The 25,599-nt window shown below is 53.7% G+C and overlaps 1 protein-coding gene across 3 annotated transcripts; it reads right to left on the bottom strand.

The window, feature by feature from the left end:
• Positions 1–1,769: 1,769 nt before the first annotated feature.
• SLC45A3 (solute carrier family 45 member 3) lies at positions 1,770–25,364 on the bottom strand. 3 transcript variants are annotated; one of them, XM_037985644.2, is made up of 6 exons: positions 25,248–25,354; positions 10,859–10,979; positions 8,349–8,750; positions 6,697–7,482; positions 5,740–6,005; positions 1,770–3,563 (listed from the first exon to the last, which is right to left on the bottom strand). In XM_037985644.2, the coding sequence occupies exons 3-6, from the start codon at positions 8,518–8,520 to the stop codon at positions 3,126–3,128; spliced, it is 1,662 nt and encodes a 553-aa protein (XP_037841572.1). In that variant the 5' UTR covers positions 8,521–8,750; positions 10,859–10,979; positions 25,248–25,354; the 3' UTR covers positions 1,770–3,125. The 3 variants fall into 3 exon arrangements, with proteins under 3 accessions (XP_037841572.1, XP_007986911.2, XP_007986912.2); XM_007988720.3 differs by lacking the exon at positions 10,859–10,979 and having other exon boundaries at positions 25,248–25,364; XM_007988721.3 differs by lacking the exons at positions 10,859–10,979; positions 25,248–25,354 and adding an exon at positions 9,338–10,852.
• Between the last annotated feature and the right edge of the window lie 235 nt (positions 25,365–25,599).

Genomic DNA, 25,599 nt, shown 5'->3' with positions numbered 1-25,599 from the left:
GAGCGAGACTCCGTCTCAAAAAAAAAAAAAAAAAAAAAAAAAGAGGACCATCTTAGACACCACTCTGAGGATACAGTTAGCCAAATATAGAATGGGGGCAATTCTGTAAGAAAAATTATTGTTCATCAATAAGTAGCATTGAAAGAATAGAAGAGCTGGCTGGGCGCGGTGGCTCAAGCCTGTAATCCCAGCACTTTGGGAGGCTGAGACGGGTGGATCACGAGGTCAGGAGATCGAGACCATCCTGGCTAACACGGGGAAACCCCGTCTCTACTAAAAAATACAAAAAACTAGCCGGGCGATGTGGCGGGTGCCTGTAGTCCCAGCTACTCCGGAGGCTGAGGCAGGAGAATGGCGTAAACCCGGGAGGCGGAGCTTGCAGTGAGCTGAGATCCGGCCACTGCACTCCAGCCTGGGCGACAGAGCAAGACTCCGTCTCAAAAAAAAAAAAAAAAAAAAAAAAAAAAAAGAAAGAATAGAAGAGCTGTTAGAGATTAAGAGAAACCTGAGAGACACAGCAACTAAATACAATTTGTTTATCTCAGTTGATTCCTGACTCAAACCAACCAAAGAATTTTTGAGGCAATTGGAGAAAACTGTCCATGGACTGGATAATTGATAAGGAATTACTGTATACTTTGTGGGATATCATGGTATTGTGATCAAGTTGTTAAAAATTTAGTCCTATTTCTTAGAGACACATACAAAGTATATACAGGTGAAACTAAATTGTCTGACACATGCTTTAAAAGTACCCCAGGGGATGGGGGGAAGGCAGATAGATGAAACAAAGGGGCAGAATGCTAATAACTGTTGCAGCTTGGTTCTTTATATTCTGGCTCCTTACTTGTGTACATTTAAAATTCGCCATAACAAAAAAGTTAAATGTAGAACCTTTTTTAAAAATAAGCAAAACAAGCCCTTGCACAGGTATTCACGGAACTGAACTCTTGGAAATTTAAGGAACTGGAAAGCCAGTCAAGGCTGGAGGCGTTGGGGAGATGGCAGGGCAGGGAAGACTCTGAGTTTGACCTGGGCCTGGCATGATGGTGGAAGAGAGGGGAAGGGGCATGAACCAATGCATAGTAGGGTCAAAAGCCTCATCGTGCACACGCCAAGTGCATTCCCTATTCCCATGTTGTGGGTGATGGGTGCTTGTTCCATCTCCTGGCCACACTATGGAGCCTTTATTTTTTTTTCATTTTTTGAGACAGAGTTTCACTCTTGTTTCCGAGGCTGGAGTGCAATGGCATGATCTAGGCTCACTGCAACCTCCACCTCCTGGGTTCAAGCAATTCTCGTGTCTCAGCCGCCCGAGTAGCTGGGATCACAGGCATACACCACCACACCTGGCTAATTGTTTATATTTTCAGTAGAGACGGGGTTTCATCATGTTGGCCAGGCTGGTCTCAAAGTCCTGACCTCAAGTGATCCACCTGCCTCAGCCTCCCAAAGTGCTGGGATTACAGGCGTGAGTCATCATACCCAGCCCTACTCTGGGGTCTTTTAGATGGAAAATGCCACCATTGTCCCACACTTCAGACTCTTCCAGACCCCCTCTCCCCAACTCCCAAACCCCCCAGTCCAAGGTGCAGCACCGCCCCACCCAATTGGCAACTGACACAAAGAATGCTGGTCTATGCCTCCACCTGCTGGTGGCTACTGGGAAGTGAACCTGCCAAAAGCCAAAGGGCCCCCTGAACAGGGAGTTAAGAAGAATGTTGTAGAAAGATCTGGTCTTTCCCTCATAAAAGAAACACAGGCCAATAAACATATAAGAAAGCCTTTAATTTCATCACCATAAACATTATACTCTGATTGCTCACTTACAGTATAAAATATTTGCCCCGCTAAATAAATAAGACATTATTGCAAACGGCACTTAAACCCCCCTAAGAGATAAGACCTCCTTAGCTCAGGCAGGGGGTGCTCCTGAGTTTCTGTGTGAGATTCCCCAAGCACAGATATACTCTGGGGGGCTGAGATGGACAAAGGCCTGGGAAACCACACTTTGTGCTTCTGGTCCTGCAACAGCTCCAAACAGGGTTGTGGAGCCAGTGGGGAAAGTTGGGGGTGAGGGAAATTTCAGGCAGTGCCTTCATCAGCCCAGTCCTAGAGACAGTAGAGGGGGAACCAGGCTGGGCCAAGAGAAAAGGGGTGGTTAGGGAAGGTGTTGAGACCTGAAGCCCCACCCTCCACCTTCCTTCAACCCCCTAACCTTGGGTAAACAGCATTTGGAATTATCAATCGGGATGAGTAAAATTTCCAAGGTCCTGGGTTAGGCATTTTGAGGAGCCAGACCCCAGGAGAAGATGATTCTGGCAATGATCAGCCCAATGACCAGTGATCTCAGTGGACCTGATTGTTAGGGATCCCACCCTACCCAAATCTTAGACACCAACACAGAAAAGCTAGCAATGGATTCCCTTCTACTTTGTTAAATAAATAAGTTAAATATTTAAATGCCTGTGTCCCTATGATGGCAACAAAGGGACCAATAGGCCACGTCCTGATAAAAGGTAAGAGTCGGGGGATCAGCAAAAAGGCAGTGCTGTGGGCTGAGGGGACCTGGTGTGTTGCCCCTCAGGACTCTTCCCCTACAAATAACTTTCATACGTTCAAATCCCACGGAGGAGTGTTTCATCCTATAAACTCCCATACAAGAGCTACATTAATCGAAGCTGCAGGTTAAGGGGGCTTAGAGGTGGGAAACCAGGTGACTGAGTTTACTCAGCTCCCAAAACCCCTTCTCTAGGTATGTCTCAGCCAGGAGGCTAGCTGTTAACCCTGAGCCTGGGTAATCCACCTGCAGAGTCCCCACATTCCAGTGCATGGAGCGAATCAAATGCCCTGCCCTTCTAGCCTCCCTGTAGAAGTCCAGACTGAAACCCCCTTGGAAGGCTTCCAGTCAGGCAGCCCTAGAGACTGGGGAGAAGGGAGAGGGCTATCCCAGCCCCCAGCTGTGCAGCTATGCACCTCAGCAGCACAGGGTGGCAGCAGAGAGCCACATTACTTTGGCAGCAACAGAAACTGGCAGCCAGCCCGGCAGCCCCATGGGGCTAACAAAGAGTGGGGAGCTGGGACCCAGTGAGGCAGGCCCTCCACCCCAATGTGCTGAAAGTTTTCTACACCGAGTATTTGGCCAAGTCGCTCTTGTCAAATACTACCTGTGTAGCAAAGTAAATGGCAACCAGACCCAGGCCTGCAGCAGACACCATATAGGCAGTGACAGACTGGCTGAGCTGGACGATGGAGCCCATAAACAGGGACGGGGCCACCTGGGACAGCAGGAAGGCACTATCCAGGATGGCGAGGTCCAGGCAGATGCCCCGGCCCGGAACCACCCTGGCCTCGGTGGGCTCACCCACCACCACACGTACAGAGACATCGCAGGCAGAGGCCCCGCAGAGCGCGGGTGGAGGCGGAAGCAGGCCACTGCCTCCAGCACCCACGTGTCCATTAGGGAAGGGAGCTCCAGGCTTAGGGCCTGGCAGGAAGCTGGTCATCAGGCTGTCCTCACTGCTAGTGCCTCCAGCGTCCCCTCGGTATTTGGGCAGGAACACCTAAGGCGGAGGGGTGAAGGAAAGGGGAAGAGGACAGGTGTGTACCCAGCACTGGGCCCCCCATGCCCTCCAGCTGTGAGAATAGACCCTCACCTCCACCCCAGGGGCCAGAAAAACACAGGCAATGGGGCTTCATGAGAATCAGGAGCAGGAGAGAAGATGAAGACCTTACTTGGTGCAGGTCTAACCAGGACCCTTCCTCAGGAGTGGGAGAAGGGTAATGGGTGGGGCGGGGACAAAATGTGAACCCCAAAGTCTAGGTCTCCTCTAGCCTCTTAGAACAGGTAAGAGGCAGACAAACTCAATACCACAAGTCAAAGAGAGAACAGAGCTCCAAGGTAAGGAAAAGACACAGGGGGAATGAAGATGGTGGGAGATGCACAGAATAGAGGAACAAAAGCCAAGGCAGGGCCCCTGATAGCCCAAACCCCACGCGGCTCTCCTAACCTTCCTGCCTGCCCTCTGCTTTGACATCTGGAAATCCTCATTGCCCTGTGCATAGAAGCTCTGCCTCTCTGGCATCCCAGATGCCACTAGGGTAGCTGCCCTGCCATGAGCTCCCTTGTCCCCAGCCTTGGGGCAGGGAGAATCCAGTAGACCTCAAGCAGGAGGAATGCCCCTCTTCCTACCTCCTCCAGCCCCAGCTGTGCTAATGTTGAAGGCTTCCTACTTCCTTCCTGTCTGACTTAGATCAGAGTGACTGGTCGACCAGCATCCCCACAACCCCTGCCCTTGATGGCCCAGAGCCTCCTATTTAAGGACAAGGCCAGGTCTTATCCAACATTGTCTCCATGCCAGAAGAGTTGAGTTGGCTGCATTTTCGAGCTAGGAGCCATGGCAAAGCTCAAACCTGACACCAGGGAAGCCCACAGCTCACCATACAGCTCAACAAGTGGGTAAAGGAACAGGCAGACAGCGTGCAGTGCCAAGTCTGCCATCAGCTGCTGTTAGGAAGGGGCCTCCCAGGACTTCTCCTCCCTGCCTGCCACCCCAGGAATGTCTGCTAAGGCTGGAGTCTGGAGTGGTCCAAGGATAGACATGCTGCTGCATCTGGAAAAGATGGCTAGCCCCAGAACGTTCCCTGGCACGATGGCACACACTCAGGCCTGGCTGCTGATGCCAGCCCCCTGCCCCCAGCCCAGGCAAGCAGAAGAGTGAAGGTTGAAGGTTATCAGTGGGCTAACAGGGGTCTCAGGGACCAGGCTCCCCCAACCAAAACCTTAGCCCCTCCCCTCCATACCTCTCACCCCTGCAGCTACCTACTCAAGTTAACCAGCCTCTCAGCTACAAACTTGCCTACTCCTCCTCAAGTGCTGTGAGAGGCAGGGGCAGGTCTTCCCTACAGTCTGAGAGCTCTCTGAGAGCAGGCCTGCATCTCCTCCTCCCTTGGGACACCCCAACTTCATGCCCTTCAAGGCAGAGTCCAGCACCCAGGGTTGTAGCTCAGTGAGGTCACTGGAGGGCACAGGGTGGCCACACTGCCTGGGTTAGGTGGCTTCCCAAGGAAGGGGGCCCCTGGAGGGCTGGTTAGTGTAGGGCCGACCAAGCAGGAGGTCCCCACAACTCACACAGTGCCCAAGTGAGTGGGGTCAGGTGTCAAGCTCAGATATCTGCCATGGGGGAAAGGGAAGGGGAAAGGGAAGAACAAAGGAGGGAGGCAGGAAAAGAAAAGGGAATTAGAAAAGCCAGAAACGAAGTGGGTAGGAAGGAGCCTGCCCTATCTAGAGACCAGAGTAGGACACAGGCTAAGTCAGGTTGCTGCTCCCTGAAGAAAGAGGTGTTGCTAAGGCTGGACCATTCCCACTCCCATCTGCTGAGGCTGACCAGCCCAGGGGTCATCTGATCTAGCACCCTGCCTCTTCATAGAACAACCAGCCTAGAAACCTAGGGCTCCTGCTGGCCTGACTCTTCGGGATTCCTGCTAATGGTTTTGCATTTCCTGCAATCATCCATTCAAGTGCTACACAGTCCTGACCCCAGGAAGTCATTCCCAGAATCTAATCTACACTCTTCTGCAGACCAAGCCTCTGGCCCTGGGGCTAGGATGAGCTTCCTCTCTGATTCAAAGAAGCCTTCTCCCAAGTTCCTTGCCAGATATCAGGTTCTGGGCTAGTGGGCCTCCCAAAAACCCAGACCACCCCTCCCACCCTGACTCCACCCACCGGCCAATGAGTACCTGCCTCTCCCGGTGGTAGAGGGAGGCCAGTGTGTAGGGCAGGATCTGCAGGGCTGAGAAGGTGAATCCGGTGAGGGCGGCTGAAGCCGTCACCACAGCCACGCTGTGGGACAGGCACGTGGCACCGGCAGCCACAGGGAAAGCTGCCACACTGGCCAGATAGACTGCTCGAGTGCCGAATCGCTGCACCAGCCGGTCCATGACCAGAGAGAAGACCAGGGAGATGGCGCACTGCAGGAACAGCCCCAGACTGCCCATCCGAACGCCTGCAGACGGAGAGAGGCCATCAGACAGGGCCTGGGAGGGAAGGGTACGCGCAGTCTTGAGGAGATGAGAAGGCGGGACCACAGGCACCTGCTGCACAAGACCTGCTGTGGACCAGCCCTGCTCCCCAGCACCCTTCCCCTTTCTACCTGTAGCAATGGGAGTCCAGGTTCTTCCCCTGACCCTCAGAGAATGTGGGCAAAGCCCCTTGCTGAAGGCAGAGGAAGGTGGTCCGAAGGTTTCTTGGGAGTCTCAGCTGTGGGGACAGGAGGGTGAGAGGGAACACAAAGACAGCTGGCCATAGGCTTCAAGACGATTCTAGGACGCCTGGAAGGCACTGGTGAGATTATCTGGAAAGTCGCTGGGGGAGCAGAGGCAACACTGTGGCTGGAACTAGGCAGGTCTAAAATCCAGCCTTGACTCCTCCACTCCCTCAAGACTTTGAATAAGCTCCACCTTTCCTTCTGTCAAACTGGGGCAATGACTCTGATCAAACTCCTAGAGCAGCCAGAGGCCCTCCTGAAACTGCAGGCAGAGATGTTCCACACCCATGAGGAGCTGTGTGTGCAGACTGGGTCCACTTTCCTGACAGAGAAGGGCCAGGACGGAGAGGCACCAGCCCAGACACAGCCCCAAGTGTCGTCTCTGGTGGGCGGCTCCCACACCAGCCTCTGCTGGCTGCCGAGGCCTTACCTTCATCATAGTGTCTCCGGGCCTCGGTGCCCAGCTCAGCTCTGGGCACGCCCTGGTACAGCCCCTCGCCCACGAAATCCGTGTAAAACAGCGTGAAGGTCATGAGTGCCATCCAGCTGCACAGCTCAGCCACGAAGAGCCGGCGCAGGGTGCGGGGCATGCGGCAGCACAGCTGGTGCAGCCGGGGAAGCAGGGCGCCCAGGTTCCGGAAAGCCAGGCGGGCCCAGCACGGACAGCAGGGGGACGGCAGGGAGGGGGCAGACAGCCCTTCCGCTGGCTCGGCGGGGCCCAGTGCTGCCTCCTCGGCCACCAGCAGTGTGGCTGCTACGCAGGTGAGGAAGATGAGGGTGAGCAGGCCAAAGAGGCACTCCTCCTGGGTGCCCAGGTAGGGGGCCAGGGCACTGGTGTCCCAGTCAATGGCAGGCAGGAGGTAGCCCAGGCAGCCCCCAAGACTGATCATGAAGGCATAGACGGAGTAGGCCTGGCGACAGTGGTCCGGGTCCCGGAACAGGTCAGAGAGCAGGGCCTCCAGTGGAGTGAAGCACACCTGGCCACAGAAGTCCAGCAGCCCCACGCCCAGGATGAGCAGTGCCAGCTCCAGGGGCCTGGGATCCGGGCACAGCAGCCCTGCCAGCCAGCCGGCCCTTGGGATGAGAAAGAGGCTCAGCAGGATGCCCAAGGACAACGCCCAGATGAAGGGCCGCCGGCGGCCATAGCGTCCGCGCCAGTGGTCACTGGCTGAGCCTAGGAGCGGGACAGAGACCAGGCCCAGCACTGGACCAATGCCTGCAAGAAGGGAAGTAGTATGAGTCAACGGCTGGGACAAGTAAAGGGCAAGGGGAAGGGGACCCAAGCTCTGTGAGAAGGATGGAAATAACATTCTGTACTCGACACTGTGCTACGTCTTCACAGGGATGCTGTAATTTACTCCTCATAACACAGGCATTACAGATGCCCCCATTTTCAGATGGACAAACTGAGGCATGGAGCAACTAAGAAGTGATACTTATTCAAAGGCACAGACCTAGGGAGGGTAAGAGGCAGTGTTTCAACAAGCAGTGTGACTCCAGAGCCTGCAATCCTCAGAGGGACACCTCTCCCTGGGGGTGAGGGGTTGTCACACAATGGTGACTACTTGCCTTCTGTGGCTTTTGCAGAATTTATCTGCAGAGTCAGAAGCTTGCCCCTTGTCCTAGGGGTAGGAGCAAGCCCCAGCTGGGAGACCTTGATGGAGTCCCAGCTCTACTATTCAGCTGCTATTTGGCTTCGGCTAAGGCTTACCTAACCTCTTAAAAGCCTCTGCTTCCTTCTCTGTAAAATGGATCACCTCAAATGGTAGTTGTAAACATTGAATGAGATAATCGCTGTAAATTATAAAAGGGCTAGCCAAAGGTTAGGAGCCTTTCTCCAGTGTCTCCTATGAGCCAGGCACTGTGCAGGACCAGGGATCCAGAGGTGACTAGGGTATGTCCTTGATATTCTCTTCTTTCTCTTGGTGTGCCCCCTCAGCCCAGGGTCACCCTCCTGCCTAGCAATGCCTTCCCAGCAGACCACCTCTCCCTCCAAGCAGCTCCCAGGGCAGAGGTACTCCTGCCCCACATCCCAGGTGGCACGTATCTGGAACAGGAAGGAAGGAGGATGTTGTGACTCACCCAGCACCATGGTCATGAACTTCTCTTCTACCCCCACTTCCAGCAGCAGAGGCGGCACATAGGTGATGCCTGCGGCCAAACACACTTCCAGGCCAAAGGTTAGCAGGTTGATCAGCAAGAGCTGGGCTTTCCGGTGCCGCAGCAGGCGGCTCACCCACAGCCTCTGGACCATAGTGGGCCAGGCGGGTAGGGCTCAGGGGGCCGTTTAAGCACTCCAGAACTGCTTCGTCTCCGCTCTGCTCCAGAAGCCACGGCCTCTCCTCCTTGCTGCCGCCAACTGCCTAGGAATCAGCCAGGCGCCCATTTCCGCCAGCCCTTTGGTGCCGGTCCAGCTTCTCAGCCCATGCTCAACACCTGCTGCTGTGGGGCACCTCAGTGGGGACACATCTCATCACTCAGATCCTAAAAGTGCGGGGCAATCACAAGCACACGGGGTGTTAAGTTCTGGGAGCCAGGTTTCCAGGATTTGCTCTAAATTGTCTGGATCCTGATCATTCACAGGCTGGCGATTGGCCCTGCCACCAAGGTGCCACCCCCTGCTGCCCAGTCAGGAAATGCATGTTAATATTAGCCTAAGGCTGACAAAATTAATAAGGTAAATATGATTTTTTAAACCTCAGCACTCTCCAGAGCCAAACAAATGTTGGTTGTTCTCTGTTTTGAAAAATCTACAATTGCCCTTCCCTGTTAGTATTGGGGAGGGGAGGGGGTAGCAATCAAACCAGCTAGCAAGGTGCCCCCAGAGACCCTCTGCCGGGCCTGGTTTGTTTGCTTTTCTCTTTCTACTCCCCAAACCTGGGGTGTTCAATTCCCATTTGTTAAGAGTAACACTTCCTATTCCACATTGCTTGGCCATGAGCCACACTGCACCACAACCCCTAACCCCAAAGACCAGGATGAAGGGGAAAGGGAGGAGAGGCTGTTTTGTTAGGTTGGGTTTTAACTTAGAGAAGGCTCCCTGGGATGAGCCTAGGCCTGAAAATCTCTACCTTGAGTTCCTCCCTGAGGTGAAGGTTCAAGGGGAAGAAGCAATCCCACACGTGGCTGTCCAATTGTCATGGGAGAGTGGAGCCGTCCCCAGGTCTAGCTCACAGGGGCATGAAACCACATCACCTGGCAACACCTGTAATGATACCAGGGACTCCCCCAAGCTGGCAGGATGCCCAGCCACTTCCAGGGCAGCCCTTCTGTGCTCCCTAAATGGCAGAGAAGGAAGTTTTTCTGTGCTCCTTTCAATTTTCAGCAGAGAAGTCCCACACCCCTTCCTGCTATACCTGCCTCTTGTGCAAAGAGAACCATCCTGTATCTCCCCCACCAAGCAAGTGGCCTCCAAGTCTTACTCCCTGACAATACACCCATTGCAGTCACCTCTGTTTAGAAGTGACTATGAAAAGCCAGGTGTGGTGGCACACGCCTGTAATCCTAGCACTTTGGGAGGCCGAGGCAGGTGGATCATTTGAGGTCAGGAGTTCAAGACCAGCCTTGCTAACATGGTGAAACCCTGTCTCTGCTAAAAATACAAAAATTAGCCGGGCATGGTGGCAGGTGCCTGTAATCCCAGCTAATCAGGAAGCAGAGGCAGAACTGCTTGAACCCGGGAGGTGGAGGTTGCAATGAGCCACTGCACTGTAGTCTGGGCAACAGAGCAAGACTCCCGTCTCAAAAAAAATAAACTTTGGGAGGCCAAGGTGGGCAGATCATCTAAGGTCGAGAGTTTGCGACCAGCCTGCCCAACATGGTGAAACCCCGTCTCTACTAAAAATACAAAATTAGCCAGGTGTGGTGGCTCATGCCTGTAATCCCAGCTACTTGGGAGGTTGAGGCAGGAGAATCGCTTGAACCTGGGAGGCAGAGGTTGTGGTGAGCCGAGATCACACATTTGCACTCCAGCCTGGGCAACAAGAGCAAAACTCCATCTCAAAAAAAAAGAAAAGGTGACTACAAAAGAGGGAACCAAGTCACACATCAAGAGTAGACACTACAGAGAGTGAGTCTTGGTGAGGAAAGGCAGGAGGCTCCTTATCTGTCATCCATCCCAAAACAGAGGAAGGGGACAGAGCTTCCTGGCACTTGTGGATGGAGCACCTTCCTTCTCCTTCCTAATTCAATCCCATAAATGCTACTGAAGGGCACCTACTCTGGTGTAAGGACCACAGTGGCTGAGGGCCTGGCTCCAGTCTCCTCCACCAGAGACCACCCCCAGGCCCCACTCATGCCCTCTGCCAATCTCAGCACCTCATAATAAAAGGCACTTCAACTTCTCTTATCTTTTCACATAATACTAAGCCCCATGGGGCCTTGCATGTTACAAAGCGTGTTGTGGGTGCTCTGAGCTGTGCCACAGAGAAATCAGGACCAAGTGTGGTGGCTCATGCCTATAATCTCAGAACTTTGAGAGGCCAAGGCAGGAGGATCACTTGAGCCCAGGAGTTTAAGACCAGCCTGGGCAACACAGCGAGACCCCCTTTCGACAAAAAATTTAAAAATTAGCCAGGTGTGGTAGTATGCACCTGTGGTCCCAGCTACTTAAGAGGCTGAGATGGGAGGATTGCTTGAGTCTGGGAGGTCAAGGGTGCAGTGTGCAGTGATCAGAACATTGCCTCTAGTCTGGGTGACAGAGGGAGACGCTGCCTAAAAAAAAAAAAAAAAAAAATTAGATGGCTATCAATCCTGGGTAAGGTCTGTTCACTCCACCACCACCTTCAGGGGCTTTGCAGCTGGCAGATCATGAAGGAAGGGAATTGAGATAAGGCTGGGCAACCAGCAGCCTCCTCCCCTAAATCCTGGTCAGACTCACCCTTTGGGATGGGGCACAGGGCCTCCTATGGAGGTGGCATGAGAAGGTGTGTAAAATACTGACCCATACTGTCTTCAAAAGGCAGGTGAAGGCCAGACCTCAGTCTTAGCTGAGCTGTCGTAGGTTCAACTTGAGTCCCTCATTGCTGCATTTCCACAGTGCCCCCAAGAAGGAAAGCAGGAGACAGCAGAGACCAAGAGGCAGTGCCATCCAGCCTAAGAGGAGGGATTCTGTGGCCAAAGGCTTCCAGCCCATTCCACTCCCCACCCTTGTTCTGGGAGGGCCCTGAATGCTAACCTGCTCTGGGTTTTCAGGAGACCAGGTCCTCCCTGAGCAAACAGAGACTTTGTTAGACCCAGCCTCGCCCATAACCTGAACCCATTCTCTAAGTCCTGGCTGCTCCCTATTGTTTAAAATAATTTGCAGGCCAGACATAGTGGCTCACATGTGTAATCTCAGCACTTTGGGAGGCTGGAGTGGGAGGATGGCTTGAGGACAGGAGCTTAAGAACAGCCTGGGCAACACAGCAAGACCCTGTTTCTACAAAAATAAAAATAAAATAGGCAGGGCACAGTGGCTCATGCCTATAATCCCAGCACTCTGGGAAGCCAAAGCAGGCAAATTACCTGAGGTCAGGAGGTTCAAGACCAGCCCGGCCAACGTGGTAAAACCCCATCTCTACTAAAAATACAAAAATTAGCTGGGCATGGTGGCATGTGCCTACAATCCCAGCTACTTGGGAGGCTGAAGGAGGAGAATCACTTGAACCTGGGAGGTGGAGGTTGCAGTGAGCCAAGATCATGCCACTGTACTCCACTCTGGGTGACACAGCAAGATTCTGTCTCGAAAAATAAATAGAATAGCTGGGCATACTACCACACCTGGCTATTATAGGTGGTTCACGCCTATAATCCCAGCACTTTGGGAGGCGGAGGCAGGCGGATCACCAGGTCAGGAGTTCCAGACCAGCCTGGCCAACATAGCGAAACTCCATCTCTACTAAAAATACAAAAATAGCTGGGCATGGTGGCGGGCACCTGTAATCCCAGCTACTCAGGAGGCTGAGGTGGGAGGATCTCCTGAGTCCAGGAGTTCAAGGCTGCAAGTGAGCTATGATCGTGCCACTGTTCTCCAGCCTGGGCAACAGAGTGAGACTTGATCTCTAAAAAACAAATAAATAAAAATAAACCACAGCTGTCCAGCAACCATTAATCACCCCACCTGCCTTGCCCCTCCCTTAATCCAGTTCCCAGGCCCCCCAGGAATTAGCAGGATCCTTCTTAGCCCACATGGGAAAGACAAAAAGAAAGGGGTAAAGAGAAGAGTGCCCCCCACCATCCTCCTACAGCCCAGATAGCTCATTAGTAGCTTCCCCCTTCCTGGGTTGCCTTTCTCCAACGTCCCCCACCCCCACCCAGAGATTCTTTACCTGGTAACTAGGGGTTGGGCCAGGTGGGGAAAGGATTTGACTAGGAAGGGGGCAGGCTTCAAGCACCCCTGTATTTGGTTGCAGAGCCCATCCTCCCTTGTTTGAGTTCTACTCTGCCCAGGGGTCCAGAGTCCTCTCGACACCCCCAGACTTTACTCTTCCCAGCTCAGAATTGCCTGAGGAGTTCCAAGCCCATAAGCACACTCTGCCCTCCAAAGCCCCTTTTCTTATCCTTGCATCCTTTCCAGTGCCTCGGTCTCTGTCATTTCATCCCTACTCCAGGGTCCTCGGGCTAAGGAGACCACAGAGGACTCCTGAGCACTAAGTCCAGTGGCTCGCCATCCCCCTTCCAGGGCCGCCTTCCCTGGAGCACAAATGGAGGAGCCCAGCCTTTCTCAGTTCTCAGGCTCAGGGAGGTCAGAGAACAAGAAGTCTTTCAGTACCACTTTCCTGGCCACCACTCCCATCAGCAGCCCCAGGGCAAGCTTCTTGCCAAAGCTTGCAAGTGACAGATCAGTGTTGGAACCCCGCCTCCTGCCCCAAGTCTGCGGAACTCCCCCGTCCTCCTGGGGACAGGGTCCAGTTCTCCCCTACACCCTCCAGTCTTGGAGATGCTTCTAAAATCCTCCTGCCCCACTACTCCTGGAACACTTTGTCTGGCAAAGACAAGATCAATCAGAAGAGTCAGCCTCACAGTGTCCACCTAGCAAGGAGTGGGCAGGAAGAGGAAGGAAGTGGAGGGGCTGACCTCTCAGAAAGGCAAGGAACAGGCAGCCTTCTAGGACAAGTCCTTCTCAAGTTCCAACCATCTCCCCTCCTCTCTGGGCCCAGCAATGGCAAGAGAGCAAGAAAGCTGGAGGAAACCCAAGGCCTCTGGGAACCTTTCTGGAGCTCTGCCCCAGGTCATCCTTCCTCATCCTTGGGGGAACAGAATCAAAACCTAGAGAGACTGAGGGCCCTGGGCAAGGTCAGTGAACCTGGATCCTCACTGCTCCCCTCCAGTTACTGGGAGATACATGCCCCTATGCACCCCAATATGTAATACCCCCAGGGCTGGCTCCCGCCCCAGCAAGAAAAGGGACCTAATGAATGAATGGCTAAGAGCAAGGGGTGGCAGTAGAAGCAAGGGTGAGGGCTTCAGTCCTCCTCCTCCCACGTGCTCCCCATACACCGAGGACTTTCCAGGCCCAACACCAGAGGGAGCAACTCCTACGGGCTCAAAGGTGGTGAGAGGCTCAGATAAACCCTCCTGGATTGGAAAGCCCCCACTTCAGACCAGACCCCGAGCAGGGAGTTTTGGGGGAAATGAAACTGAGCAACAGGAACAAACTTGGCCTGAACTTTGTCCAAAAGACAGAAGACAGAGTGGCAGAGGAGGAGGAAAGCCGACCCAGCGCACTCCCTGGTAGCTCCCTAAGGGAAGGGAGGGTCAGAGGGGATGCATAAAGAGGCCTTTGAGGGCTTTCAAAGGGGATCCTGCCACCCCGCACGGCTGAGGTGGAGCTGGGGGAGCAGATTCCCTCTGCTGACAGAGGCCAGTGGAAGCCCAGGCTGGGGGCAGCCCCCGCCCCGGGCCTGTGTCAGGCAGCAATTCTAAGGCTTCTTTATGCAGGCCAGCATCAAACCCCACCCAGGCACATCAAACGGCTGCAGCCCCCACCCCGACCCCGCAGGCTCGGCGACCCTGCGTGTTCCCTGCACACTCACAAAGACCCGCTGCTTTCTCCCAGGCTCCTCAGAAGCGGCTCCTCTCCCCTTCACAGCCACCCCGCAGCCCTCCCCACAGAAGGGGAAACCGGGGGCTGGCGAGGCACGAGGAATAATGACTTAGCGGAGGAAAGCGGGTGGGGTCACCCTGGGCCAACCTCCCGGACACACACCCCACCAAGGCTGCCCTGCCCCAGGTCGGTGAGATGGCAGAAAAGGGCGACCCCAGCACCTTGCTCCAAACTGAGCTCTCCAGGGTCCTCTAGGTTGGGGACAGGGAGCGGACCTCTCAGGTCTGGGGGTTCCCCAGCTCTCATCCCCACTACCCACCCCCAACTCGCCCCAGTCCCAGGGGACCAATGCTGTCAGCTTACCTAATGAAACCTGGTACACTGCACTCCCCACATGAGCCCCACCCTCACAGCAGCTCCACAGGAGCCTTGGGGACACGCGAGAAACAGCCTGTACCAGCCAGACCTGGAAATTAGCATTCTTGTGAGACAATGAGCTCCCCATGACAGATCCCTTGTGAGGGGTGCTGTGTGCTTGGGCTGCCAGGGAGATGGCGGGAGGGACACGGCATGAGACAACCACGGCTTTGGTGACTCCCAACCCACTCAGTCTTTCATTCTCTGGGCCAAACATTCCCAAAGCAGGACTGCTTTCCCCAGTCCTGCCCTAGAGAAAAACAGTGATTTGCAGAAAGAGCGGAGGCTCACAACCTCACAGGGCTTCCAGGGGCACCTAAGGACCCCACTCAGAATGAAGCCCCCCCACCTCAGGGACTCCTAAGAAAGACTAAGGGCCAGCAGTGGGACGGGGAAGCCCAGCCCCACCCCGGACTTGCTCCCTGGTGCCTGCCTCCCCCAGGGCCTGGAGGCCAGGGATTTAGAGTTCGCCCTGCTGAGCTGCCTTTTCTTCACCGGGACTGGAAGCCTTCTGCTTAGCAGCTTGTCAGAGAGGGTGAGGGGGCTGCAGGCCGGGACACAAAGGGGGATTAGGGAGAAACCTCTCGGCCTGCAGAGTAATCCATCAAACTCTCTCCGGCTGCCAGCGCCAGCCCCTTCCCACTCAATTCCCCTTCCAGCTGCTGCTGGCCCCCACCCCCTCCGGCTCCTGAGTCCATCCCATCGGGCAGCAAAGAGAATCCCAGGCCCTAGGGGGGCAGAGGGGGCACACCACAGACACTGGGAAAAGGGCAGCGGCTCCCTCCCCCCACTCACCCCCAATGTGTGAAAACCCAACAGGTGGCAGTGGCGTAGTGGAGAGTGGCTTTTGTTGCCCTGTCTGAGAGCCCCAGTCCAGCTTTGGAAAGGAAACAAATGCCAGAGGAGATTGGGGGAAGGGGAGGGGAAGGGACAGAGGGGCAGTCCCTGGAGCCAGCACTGCCCTCCCCTCTCCTCTCCTACCCAGTGACAGGGATTCTGGGGCTGGCCTGACCCTCACCTTGGCCAGAGTCAGTCCTGGACAGCCTAAGCTGGGGCTGAAGCATGCAAAGGGCACCTGGCAATCCCATGGTGACAGTCAATATAGACACAGTCTGACTCCAGGCACCTGGGCCTCCCGATCACACTTCGTTTCTGAGAACAGCTGCAACCCAAGGTCACACTGGACATGCCCTCCAAACCAGGACCAGCAGGGCTCTTCAACCTGGAGCTCTCTTCCACCCGAGGGACCACAACCCTCTGAATCCTGACGTCCCCAAACCCTGGCAGACTCTGCAGGTTGACCTGGGTTTGCGAGTCTGCCCGACCTGGGTTTGCATGCCAGCTCCACCACTTATTAGAATTGCATGAGCCTGTAACTTCATCTCCCGTGCCTCAGTTTCCTCATCCACAATGAGTAATAGCAGGCCGGGCACAGTGGCTCACGCCTGTAATCCCAGCACTCTAGGAGGCCGAGGCAGGCGGATTACCTGAGGTCAAGAAGTTCTAAATCAGCCTGGCCAAAATGGTGAAACCTCGTCTCTACTAAAAATACAAAAATTAGCCAGGCCCAGGCATAGTGGCACACACCTGTAATCCCAGCTACTCGGGAGGCTGAGGCATGAGAATTGCTTGAAACCGGGAGGTCAAGGTTGCAATGAACCAAGATTGTGCCACACTGCACTCCAGCCTGGGCAACAGGGTGACTCTGTCTCAAACAAACAAACCACAAACACACAAAACAGAAAAGAAAACGCACAATAGCAGCCAACATTGAGGTTGTAATACATGCCAGGCACTCTGCCATGCGTCTTGGTCTTCCAACCATCCGATGAGGTGGGTACAATTAGTATACCCATTTTACAGGCACAGAAACTTAGATTAACACCACCAACTTTATAGATGAGGAGTGTGTTTGAGATACAGGATATGAAAGTTCCTGGCAGCCACTTCTTTGGTTGCCTCCTCAATGGAGGAAGGGCTTTCTCATTCCCAAACAGGAGCAGCCGTGGTTAGGGGAAACCAACTACATTTTCTTCTCAGTTTCCATTCCCCTCTCACCCATGTGCCTCCCTCACCGCACCAGCGTCTCTTCCAGCCCCTAGCAGCAAGAGGAATGCCAAGAATGCAACTGCCTCCCCAGGTGCTGGCCCCAACAGGTGAGGAGAGGTCACTGCAGCAGACCTGCCTGCTGGAGGAAGGCTGAGAAGGGAGGTGGAAGGTGGGACAAAGATCCCATAGTTACGAGACAGCTCGATTTCCATCCACAGGGAAAATGAACACAGTGGCCGACCCCTACTAACTGCCTCAGAGGCGTCTAGCATGTGCTAGGTACTTGATATATTGTACCTTCTCTCCAATAACTCATAATTCATACACTCCAAATCCAAGGTAGGTATTTAATATTCATATTCAAGGATGAACAGCTCAGTCTCAGAACGTAACATGCCTAAGGTTGCACAAATAAACAGTGGTTGAGCAGAAAATTCGAACCATTTGAAAATGCTGGAAGGTGCTCTGAACTGGGAGCCAGGAGACAGCAGTCCTGTTTCAGCCACTTTTTTTTTTTTAAGAGCTGTGTACCCTAGACAGGCCATCTCACCTCTCTGGGACTCAGTTTCTACATCCGTAAAATTAGAGCTAATCTGGATAATGCCGAAGGTTCTTTACATCTGTGCAGCCAGGTGATCTCACATGCACCCCCTACCCCCGGTAGGTGATTTTTCACCAGCAGCTACCCCCTAAGGGCTCACTGACGAGGCTACATGGCATTCAGGAAGGCATTCATGTTCATCCTTGTGAAATAGGAATATAAAATCCCCACTTTGTATTTGGACTTTCATGGCCTCCTACCAATGAGTCAAGGGGAATGAGGTGGAGAAGGATGCCCAGCTGCACTTACCCCAACCTTTACCTGCCCACACACTCTCAGGCACCAACAGAGTGCCAAGGGTCAGCGGTCACCTGAAAGTAAGCCGAGTAACCAGGACATCTGGGGGCAGAACTGCCCTCTTCCCTAGTCCTTCCCAGAGTTGGACTCTGTTCCTGGCAGAAATTAGTAACTGAATTCTCTCCTTGGGCCACAATAAATGCTTCCCTACAAGGTGGGGCAGCAGTACCAAGAAATTCCTTGGTCCAAGGTAGGGGAATAGGAACATGGGAGGGTAAGAGGGAGCTTGGCACAGCGTCCAGGCCACTTGGAACTTCCTTCCCTGCAATCCTGCCTTCTCGTACAGCCCCTGAAAAGAGAAGCCTGAATGGCCTTCCTCCTACTGAACTTGACCCTTGCCAGTCAGCCAGGCTAGACAGCTCTCCCTCTCCATGTACAGCCAATCCTACTCTTCCCTTTAGCCTGGCCTCCCTTAGGAGGTGAGGTATACAGGAAAGAGGCCAGGAGACTAAGGATCTGTGCAAACCTACAGATGGGCAGCGCCCTGGACCAAGAGTCAGACCACGGTGCTGGTTCCACTTCTGCCATGTCCCACCTCTAGGGTTTCAAACGCAGTGGCCTGTAAGGCTTTATTAGATCTGAGTCCTAGAGTCTGTGATCAGTCCCATTTATAAACAGAGGGCTCCAAGTCAGACTCAGTACTCAGAAAGTGTGTTCTCAAAAATAGTCACTCAGTGGTGGGCAAGGAAAGAGTGGGCCCCCAAAGAAACTCATTTTCTGATTTCAAGATCCCAAGCTTGCTGACCCTTGGAAGTATACCTCAGTGCATGCAACCTAACCTCCACTACGGGAATGTCAAACAGCACTGAAACCCACCCACCCACCCACCCACCCACCACCACAGAGCCTCAGTTGTGCGTAAGCTCGCTGTGAAGGTGCTGGGGACACAGAAACAACTGATCACAGCTCCCTTTGGCAAAAGGGATAAAATGCAATCGGTGTGCAATGAGGTGGCACAAGTGTGAAGACACAAATCCATGGGGGCGGACCCAATGTGGGGGGCACATGCAGTTCTTCCAGGGCTTCCTAGTGGGAATGGCCATGTTGCTTAGCCTTGGGGGATAAGCAGGTAGGTACTATGCAATATAGGGGTGGGGGTAGGGGAGATCCCTTTTTCCTCCCCATCATAAAGGTCAGAACTGACACTTCTATAACGAAAGGTATGGTAACAAGAGAAAAGCATAACAGGCTGGTCGCAGTGGCTCACGCTTGTAATCCCAGCACTTTGGGAAGCCAAGGCGGGAGGATGACTTGAGGTCAGGAGTTTGGGACCAGCCTGGGCAACATGGTAAAACCTTGTCTCTACTAAAAATACAAAAATTAGCTGGGTGTGGTGGCACATGCCTATAATCCCAGCTACTCAGGAGGTTGAGGCATGAAAATCACTTGAACCTGGGAGGCGGAGGTTGCAGTGAGCCGAGATCGTGCAGGGCAACAGAGTGAGATGCCATCTCAAAATCGACGCAGTTTACAAAAAAAAAAAGAGAGAGTGAGAGAGAGAAAAGCATACAAATTTATTTGATCATAGTTTTACATGACACAAGAGCCTTTAGAAATGAAAACCCAAGGCCGGGCATGGTGGCTCACGCCTGTAATCCCAGCACTCTGGGAGGCCGAGACGGGCGGATCACAAGGTCAGGAGATCAAGACCATCCTGGCTAACACGGTGAAACCCCATCTCTACTAAAAAAATACAAAAAACTAGCCGGGCGAGATGGCAGGTGCCTGTAGTCCCAGCTACTCCGGAGGCTGAGGCAGGAGAATGGCGTAAACCCGGGAGGTGGAGCTTGCAGTGAGCTGAGATCCGGCCACTGCACTCCAGCCTGGGCGACAGAGTAAGACTCCGTCTCAAAAAAAAAAAAAAAAGAAAAAAAAAAAAAGAATTGAAAACCCAAAAACCCAGGGTGAAGTATCTTTTTTTTTTTTTTGAGACTAGCTCTCGTGTTGTTGCCCAGGCTGGTGTGCAATGGCATGATCTCAGCTCACTGCAACCTCCACCTCCTGGATTTGAGCAATTGTCCTGCCTCTGCCTCCCGAGTAGCTGGGACTACAGGTGTGTGTCACCACGCCCGGCTAATTTTTGTATTTTTAGTAGAGGTGGGGTTTCACCCTGTTGGGCAGGCTGGTCTTGAACTCCTGACCTCAGGTGATCCACCCAACTCAGCCTCCCAAAGTGCTGACATTACAGGCATGAGCCACTGCGCCCAGCCTAAGTATCCATTTTTATGCTTAGGTTTGAGGAAGCACACATAGGATGCAGAAATGTGATCGGACAAAAAGGGTATGAGCTAATGCTAATAGACTGAATGGTGAAGCCCAGCAAGACCTGTCCAGATTGCTCTCGGCCTCTCTGTTGCAGGATCTCTTCCTCCCAGGAATGGAGTGGGACCCCTCTGCAATGAGGGCCTTACTACCTACTATCAAACAAGGTAGCTCAGATCATTTCTTTATCGCCGGTTCTTACCCAGAAAGCCAGGAGAAAGAGTAATATTTTTAAGTTATATGGCTGACTTTGGGGAGAAGGGTTCTAGTTTCTATGACCTGCCTTGGAAAAGAGGGATTCACTTTGGCCTGCCTCAGGAGAGAATGAGGGGTGAGAGACAGGAGGTCAGACAGAAATTTTGCCTCTGAGGCCTTCACTTTGGGGTATTGTTTTCTGAGCCCCAACAGCAGAAAAGGGTGTATGTCTGTAAACTAAGGCCCTTGGAACCTGGGACTTCTAATCACTCCCACCCCTCCTTTTGGTCTCTCCCCAGTGAGGTGTGCTGGAAACAATACTGGACTCAAAATCATGAGACTGGGTTTTGATCTCAGATCTGGGCTGGCTATCTGTGTGTCACTAGATGATTCAGCATACCTCCATGGGCCCCCAAATAAGAGAATTCATTAGCACTGGGCTTGTTTTTGCTTCCAACATGGTCACCAGGCTCTGGTTTCTTTCCCTTCCTGGACTGCCTCTTCCTTCCACCTGAGCCCTGCCCAGCTCAAATCTCACACCTCCTCCACAGCCCCCTGGAAACCAAGCAGTCAAGTATCCCCTCTCCCCGCTAAATCTCAACTGCTCTAATCAGGCAGTCCCCAGGGTTGGAGGCTGCCCACAGTCCTCAGGGTCTCGGATTTGCAGTCCTTCCCCCACTGCCATCCTTCCCACTAGTGCTTCAGCTCCTGGAAAGCAGGAAGCACAGACCCTGAGAAAAGTTGGTGCCCAATAGAAGGCCTATGGGTAAGGCTGAATCAGGATTCCCGTCGGATGTGATTTTACCAGTGTGCCTGGGATCCAGGCAGGGCCACGTTCAAGCTACCTGGGTGCTCCGGTCACTAAGGACAGGAGCCAGGAGTGGGAATCTAAATTGCCACATCCCTAGGGATGGGCCAGGCACTCCTAGCTTGAACACTATTTGCCAACTCAAAGTACACTTGAGATTAGCAAGGCCAGGGGGCAGGGGGGCACACAGCGACCACAGGGGAAAGACAAGAACTGCTGTTGTGGGCTGGCTACTCCTGAGGGTATCCTCTCTGGCTGGGCATCCTGTCTATCCTGGAGATGGTGACTGGGGATTGTAGACTACAGTGCCAGGAGGTGGCCTCCAAACCCCTTCTTGCTGGCTGGTCCCCGCTCCCCAGAAAGTGATATCCAGAAGTAACAAAGAAGGGGAAAGGAAACATCTATGGAACACCTGGCATGTGCAGGCGCTTGGCTGAATATGCACATCACATTTAATCCTCACCATAACCATGCAAGGTGAATCTTATCTCCATTTTACAGGCAATGAAGTCGAGGCTAATAGGGGAAGCAGGCCCATGTCCAGCATCAGAAGCAAGAGATTCCACAAGTCAGTCAGGGCCAGTGGCAAAACTGTGGATTTCTTCCCGTGGAGGGGAAAACACAGACCATATAGTAGAAAAAAGGATTCAACAGGAAGTTCTGGCCAGGGATCAGGAGCATCCCATGACGGCTCTGTCACCAGCTGCCCCCCTCCCTAGCCCAAGCAGGGACACTTAATACACTGGACAAAGCTCAACACTCCAGCTCTACTGCTGGGAGTCGAGTGGCATCAGTGTTCAAGACACTGGGCCTGGTACCAGCTGGTCCAGTCTCCACCCCTGCTGCCCAGCAAACAGGGCCACTAACTGTTCAGAGAAAGCTAGGCTGGGTTTTTTTTTTCTGGACACCAAAGAACAGTGCAAAAGATCCTAAGGGTTGGAGAGGGAGGACAGAGCAGAATCCCAATTTCAGGGCACCCTCCCTATGCAGTTTTCCTAAAAACAACAACAAATAACTGTTTGCCTAGAAGGTTCTTAACTTCTCAGGATATACATACATGTCCATGGTACCCTTTTCCAGCCTGAGGGGTATACTCTGGGAAGGTAGGCTGGGTAGGGGTTTCTGCACTAATTAAATACAAGTCACACAGTAGCAGAGTAGTAGACGAGAGACATGGACATCCAATCTTGGTGTGATCTTTGCACAGGACCACAAGTTCAACTGCAGATGTGTCCTTCGTAGCTTACATACAGTTATCTATGGGCTAATTCCCTTGCTAAGAAACTCTGGTTTCTAAGTGTAAACCACAATGATTGGCTCCATTGTCACCAAATAACAGCAGCTGACATTTATCAAGCTCTTTTTATACGCAGCTGCTGTGCTCAGAGCTTTACCTACATCAGCTTATTTAATCCTGGAAATACTGTGAGGTAGGTACTATTATCCTCATTTTACAGAGGAGGAAGTTGAAACAGTTTAAATAACTCGCACAAGAGGAAACCAGATTCAAATCATTTTGCCAAAGCTCAATCTCTCAACAGACTCCCCAAAGTCCAGGAGACCTTGCTACCCAAGAAATAAGGTCTAGAGCAGAGTTTTGTTTTTTAAGAGCAAGGCCCAAGAAGAGAGTCCCAGGCTAGGCACTGCTGTCCATTCAGTCCCAAATGATTGATATAATATATAGTTGGTACTAATATTTATTGAGCACTTACTATGTGTCAGACACACAGTTTAGTACTCTATATATAATAGTGAATAAAGCTATAATTTTTAGACTTTATATATTACGTAATTATATGTTTATAAATTTTATGTCTGTTATAATCTACTTAACAAAGCTATACGTAAGTATTATCCCCATTTTGCAGCCAGGGATACTGAGGCTTGGACGAGGTTAAGTAACTTGCCAAGCTGGTGGAGCTCACCTAGCGAAGCAGCCAATATAGTAACTGTCTTTCAGGCGGGGCACAGTGGCTCATGCCTGTAATCCCAGCACTTTGGGAGGCCGAGGCGGGCGGATCACGAGGTCAGGAGATTGAGACCATCCTGGTTAACCCGGTGAAACCCCGTCTCTGCTAAAAATACAAAAAATTAGCCAGGCATGGTGGTGGTGGGCGCCTGTAATCCCAGCTACCTGGGAGGCTGAGGGATGAGAATCGCTTGAACCCAGGAGGGGAGGCTGCAGGGAGCTGAGATCGTGCCATTGCACTCCAGCCTGGGCAACAAGAGTGAAACTCCATCTAAAAAAAAAAAAAAAAAAGAAAGAAAAGAAACTGATAGTCTGGGTTTTTATCCATAATGTTGACTTATCAGGCTGTGACGTCCAGATGATAGTGCTTAAAGTCTTCAAGTTAACTTTACTTTGAGTCTTCAGACCAGCCCTGCCCAGGCTGAGAGCTCCAGTTTGGGTAAGGGGAGAGCGGGAGGGAGGCCTCCACTATCCCTCCACCACCCAGTGGCCTGGAAGGGGCTCAGAAGACCACCAGGGATCACTGTCTACTCCTCCTCCTCCTTCAAGGTTATTCAGGGAGCCAGGAGGGACGGGGAAGTTCACCACACACTCCATGAATACATAGGAAAACTTCCCCTAACACACACCCACTAAATTGGGGCCTATCTGTCCACAGCTGTACATTCATCCACAGCTGTATTTTTATCTTCAAACTCATTCTGCTGACTCAAGCTCCATTTTTTGAACACTTTCAGAATAACAGAGTCCTGGCTCCACGACAGGCCTGGTGGGAGGAGATAAGGGAGGAATGAGGGAATGGGACTGATCCAACAGAATGGCCTGCGACCTCAAATTACGTCCCACTTACCCCTACAATATGCTGCTCTATGGGTTTCCTCAGGCTTCCAGTCTAGCCTGGGCCTCCCAGGCCCTTCCCACTCCCAGCCCATAGGCCAGCCTGTTCCCCAGCCCTCGGGCAGGTGAGTCCACACCAAGGTGGTCTCTGCTCTGAAAGGAGATCTGCTAAGTGCATCAGGAAAGGTAGTCCGAAGCCCCTAAGGCCTCAACCCCACCCCTGAGCAAAGGTTCCAGGACCCCAGCAAGGGTCACTCTGGGCCCCGGTCAACTGGCAATGCCCGGCTGCAGACTCCAGGGCAGCAAGACAGCAGCTAGGCTATTCTTAGTTCCTGCTCCACTGGGATCGGGTCTGTGTAACAGCTGAAGGGTGAGTCCTCACCAGGTACCCACCATGCCAAATCCCTCCCTACCCCCAACTCTGGCCCCTTGGAAAAAGAGGAAGCATAGGGAACACGCCCTGGGGTGGGGAAAAGCTGAGCAGGTCAAGGGTGTCTGTCAGGAAGATGGAGACTGATTCAGAGGTCAAGGGCAAGAGCAACTCACAGGACTGCAGTGCCTAGGGGGAGCGAAAGACTACAGGAAGGCCTGACCCCGGAGAAAACCTGCAGGTCCCTGGGGCTTTTCCAGCAAGCCTGCTTAGGCCTACAGCTCTGAGAAGCTGCACGGGATGCCCAGGTACCACCACATCACACCTGTTTGCCGTTTGCAGCACTCTCTCCTTCCCCACCTGAGACCAGGGAGGCGAGGAAAAAACAGCGGCCTTTCTCTCCCCACAGAGGGGGAAACTGAGGCTGAAAAAGGGACACAGTCACACACACACACACACACACACACATACACACACGCACACACGGTCCAGCCCCAACTCTGTACCCAGAGCTCGCCCCAGGTCTAAAGTCCAAGAGAACTCCGTCCCCTTTCCCTCTCTTAACTCTCTCACTCTTCCTCAAGAAAGCCGAACCCGGCCTGAGCACCCCGCGGCGCCGCGGCAGTCGGCCCCCGTCCCGAATCCCCCAAGTCCCGGACTGTGCGCGCCACAGTGACTCATCCTGCCCCTTTCCGGTGAAGCCCAGACAAGAGAAGAAAATAAACGCAACTTTCCAAAGAAAAGTCTGACGCGGGAGGCTGCAACAGGAGCGAGCGGCCGGTCAGCCAGCCGTCGGCCCGGCCCGACCCAGCCCAGGGCTCCGGGGAGGGGCCGCTCCCCGCCCACACCGCCCCCCGGCCTGGGACAGCGCGGGCACCTCCTGCCTGCCCGCCCTCCGCGGAAGAAAGCACAGCTCAGCGGGGACCCGTGCAGGCGCCGGGCACTCGGCAGCCGCCCCGGCAGAGCGCGTGGGACGCGCCCTTCTCTGGGATTCGCGCGGGGCTCGGCGCGCAGCGCCCCGGACGGCCACGGCGCGGCCCCATCCCGCGGGGCGCAAAACACGCGACACCGCGGAGCTCGGCCGCGCACTGCTGCTCCCTTTCCCGCGCCGGGACCCTCACCCCTGGGAGAGGAGGGGCCGCGCTCCTACCTGGCCTAGGCGCGCGGCTGTCACCCGGAGCCAGCGCGTGCAGACTGGTTTCCCCCCTCTTTTCCTTCCCCCCCACGCGCGCCAGCCGGCGGCTTTTAAATCTCCAGGTTACTCCGCGGGGGGAGAGAGCATGCGCGCTGGGACTGCCAGGAGGGGGGCGGGGCGAGGCGGGACGGAGGTGGGGGGTGCTGCGAGGGGGGATAGAGGGGTGGGGCTGGTACCCAGGGGAAGAAAGCGGGAGGTCTCCAAGCTGGCTTTGTAGCCGCGCCGCGACGGGCAGCCCCCGCGTGGCTCCCAGACTGCCCTATCATTACCTAGGGCAGGGCACCGCCCCCTCTGTCGCTTGCCACCA

Source organism: Chlorocebus sabaeus, chromosome 25, assembly GCF_047675955.1.
Source record: "Chlorocebus sabaeus isolate Y175 chromosome 25, mChlSab1.0.hap1, whole genome shotgun sequence".
Lineage (NCBI taxonomy): Eukaryota > Metazoa > Chordata > Mammalia > Primates > Cercopithecidae > Chlorocebus > Chlorocebus sabaeus.
The sequence above is the reverse complement of the archived record's forward strand: the minus strand, read 5'-3'. Positions and strand labels throughout refer to the sequence as shown.

Coding starts and splice junctions, on each gene's coding strand:
- SLC45A3 (XM_007988720.3), bottom strand. CDS start 8,520: ATGGTCCAGAGGCTGTGGGTGAGCCGCCTGCTGCGGCACCGGAAAGCC. Junction 6,006..6,696: donor CCGGAGACACTATGATGAAG/GTAAGGCCTCGG, acceptor CTCCGTCTGCAG/GCGTTCGGATGGGCAGTCTG. Junction 3,564..5,739: donor TCTACCACCGGGAGAGGCAG/GTACTCATTGGC, acceptor CCTCCGCCTTAG/GTGTTCCTGCCCAAATACCG.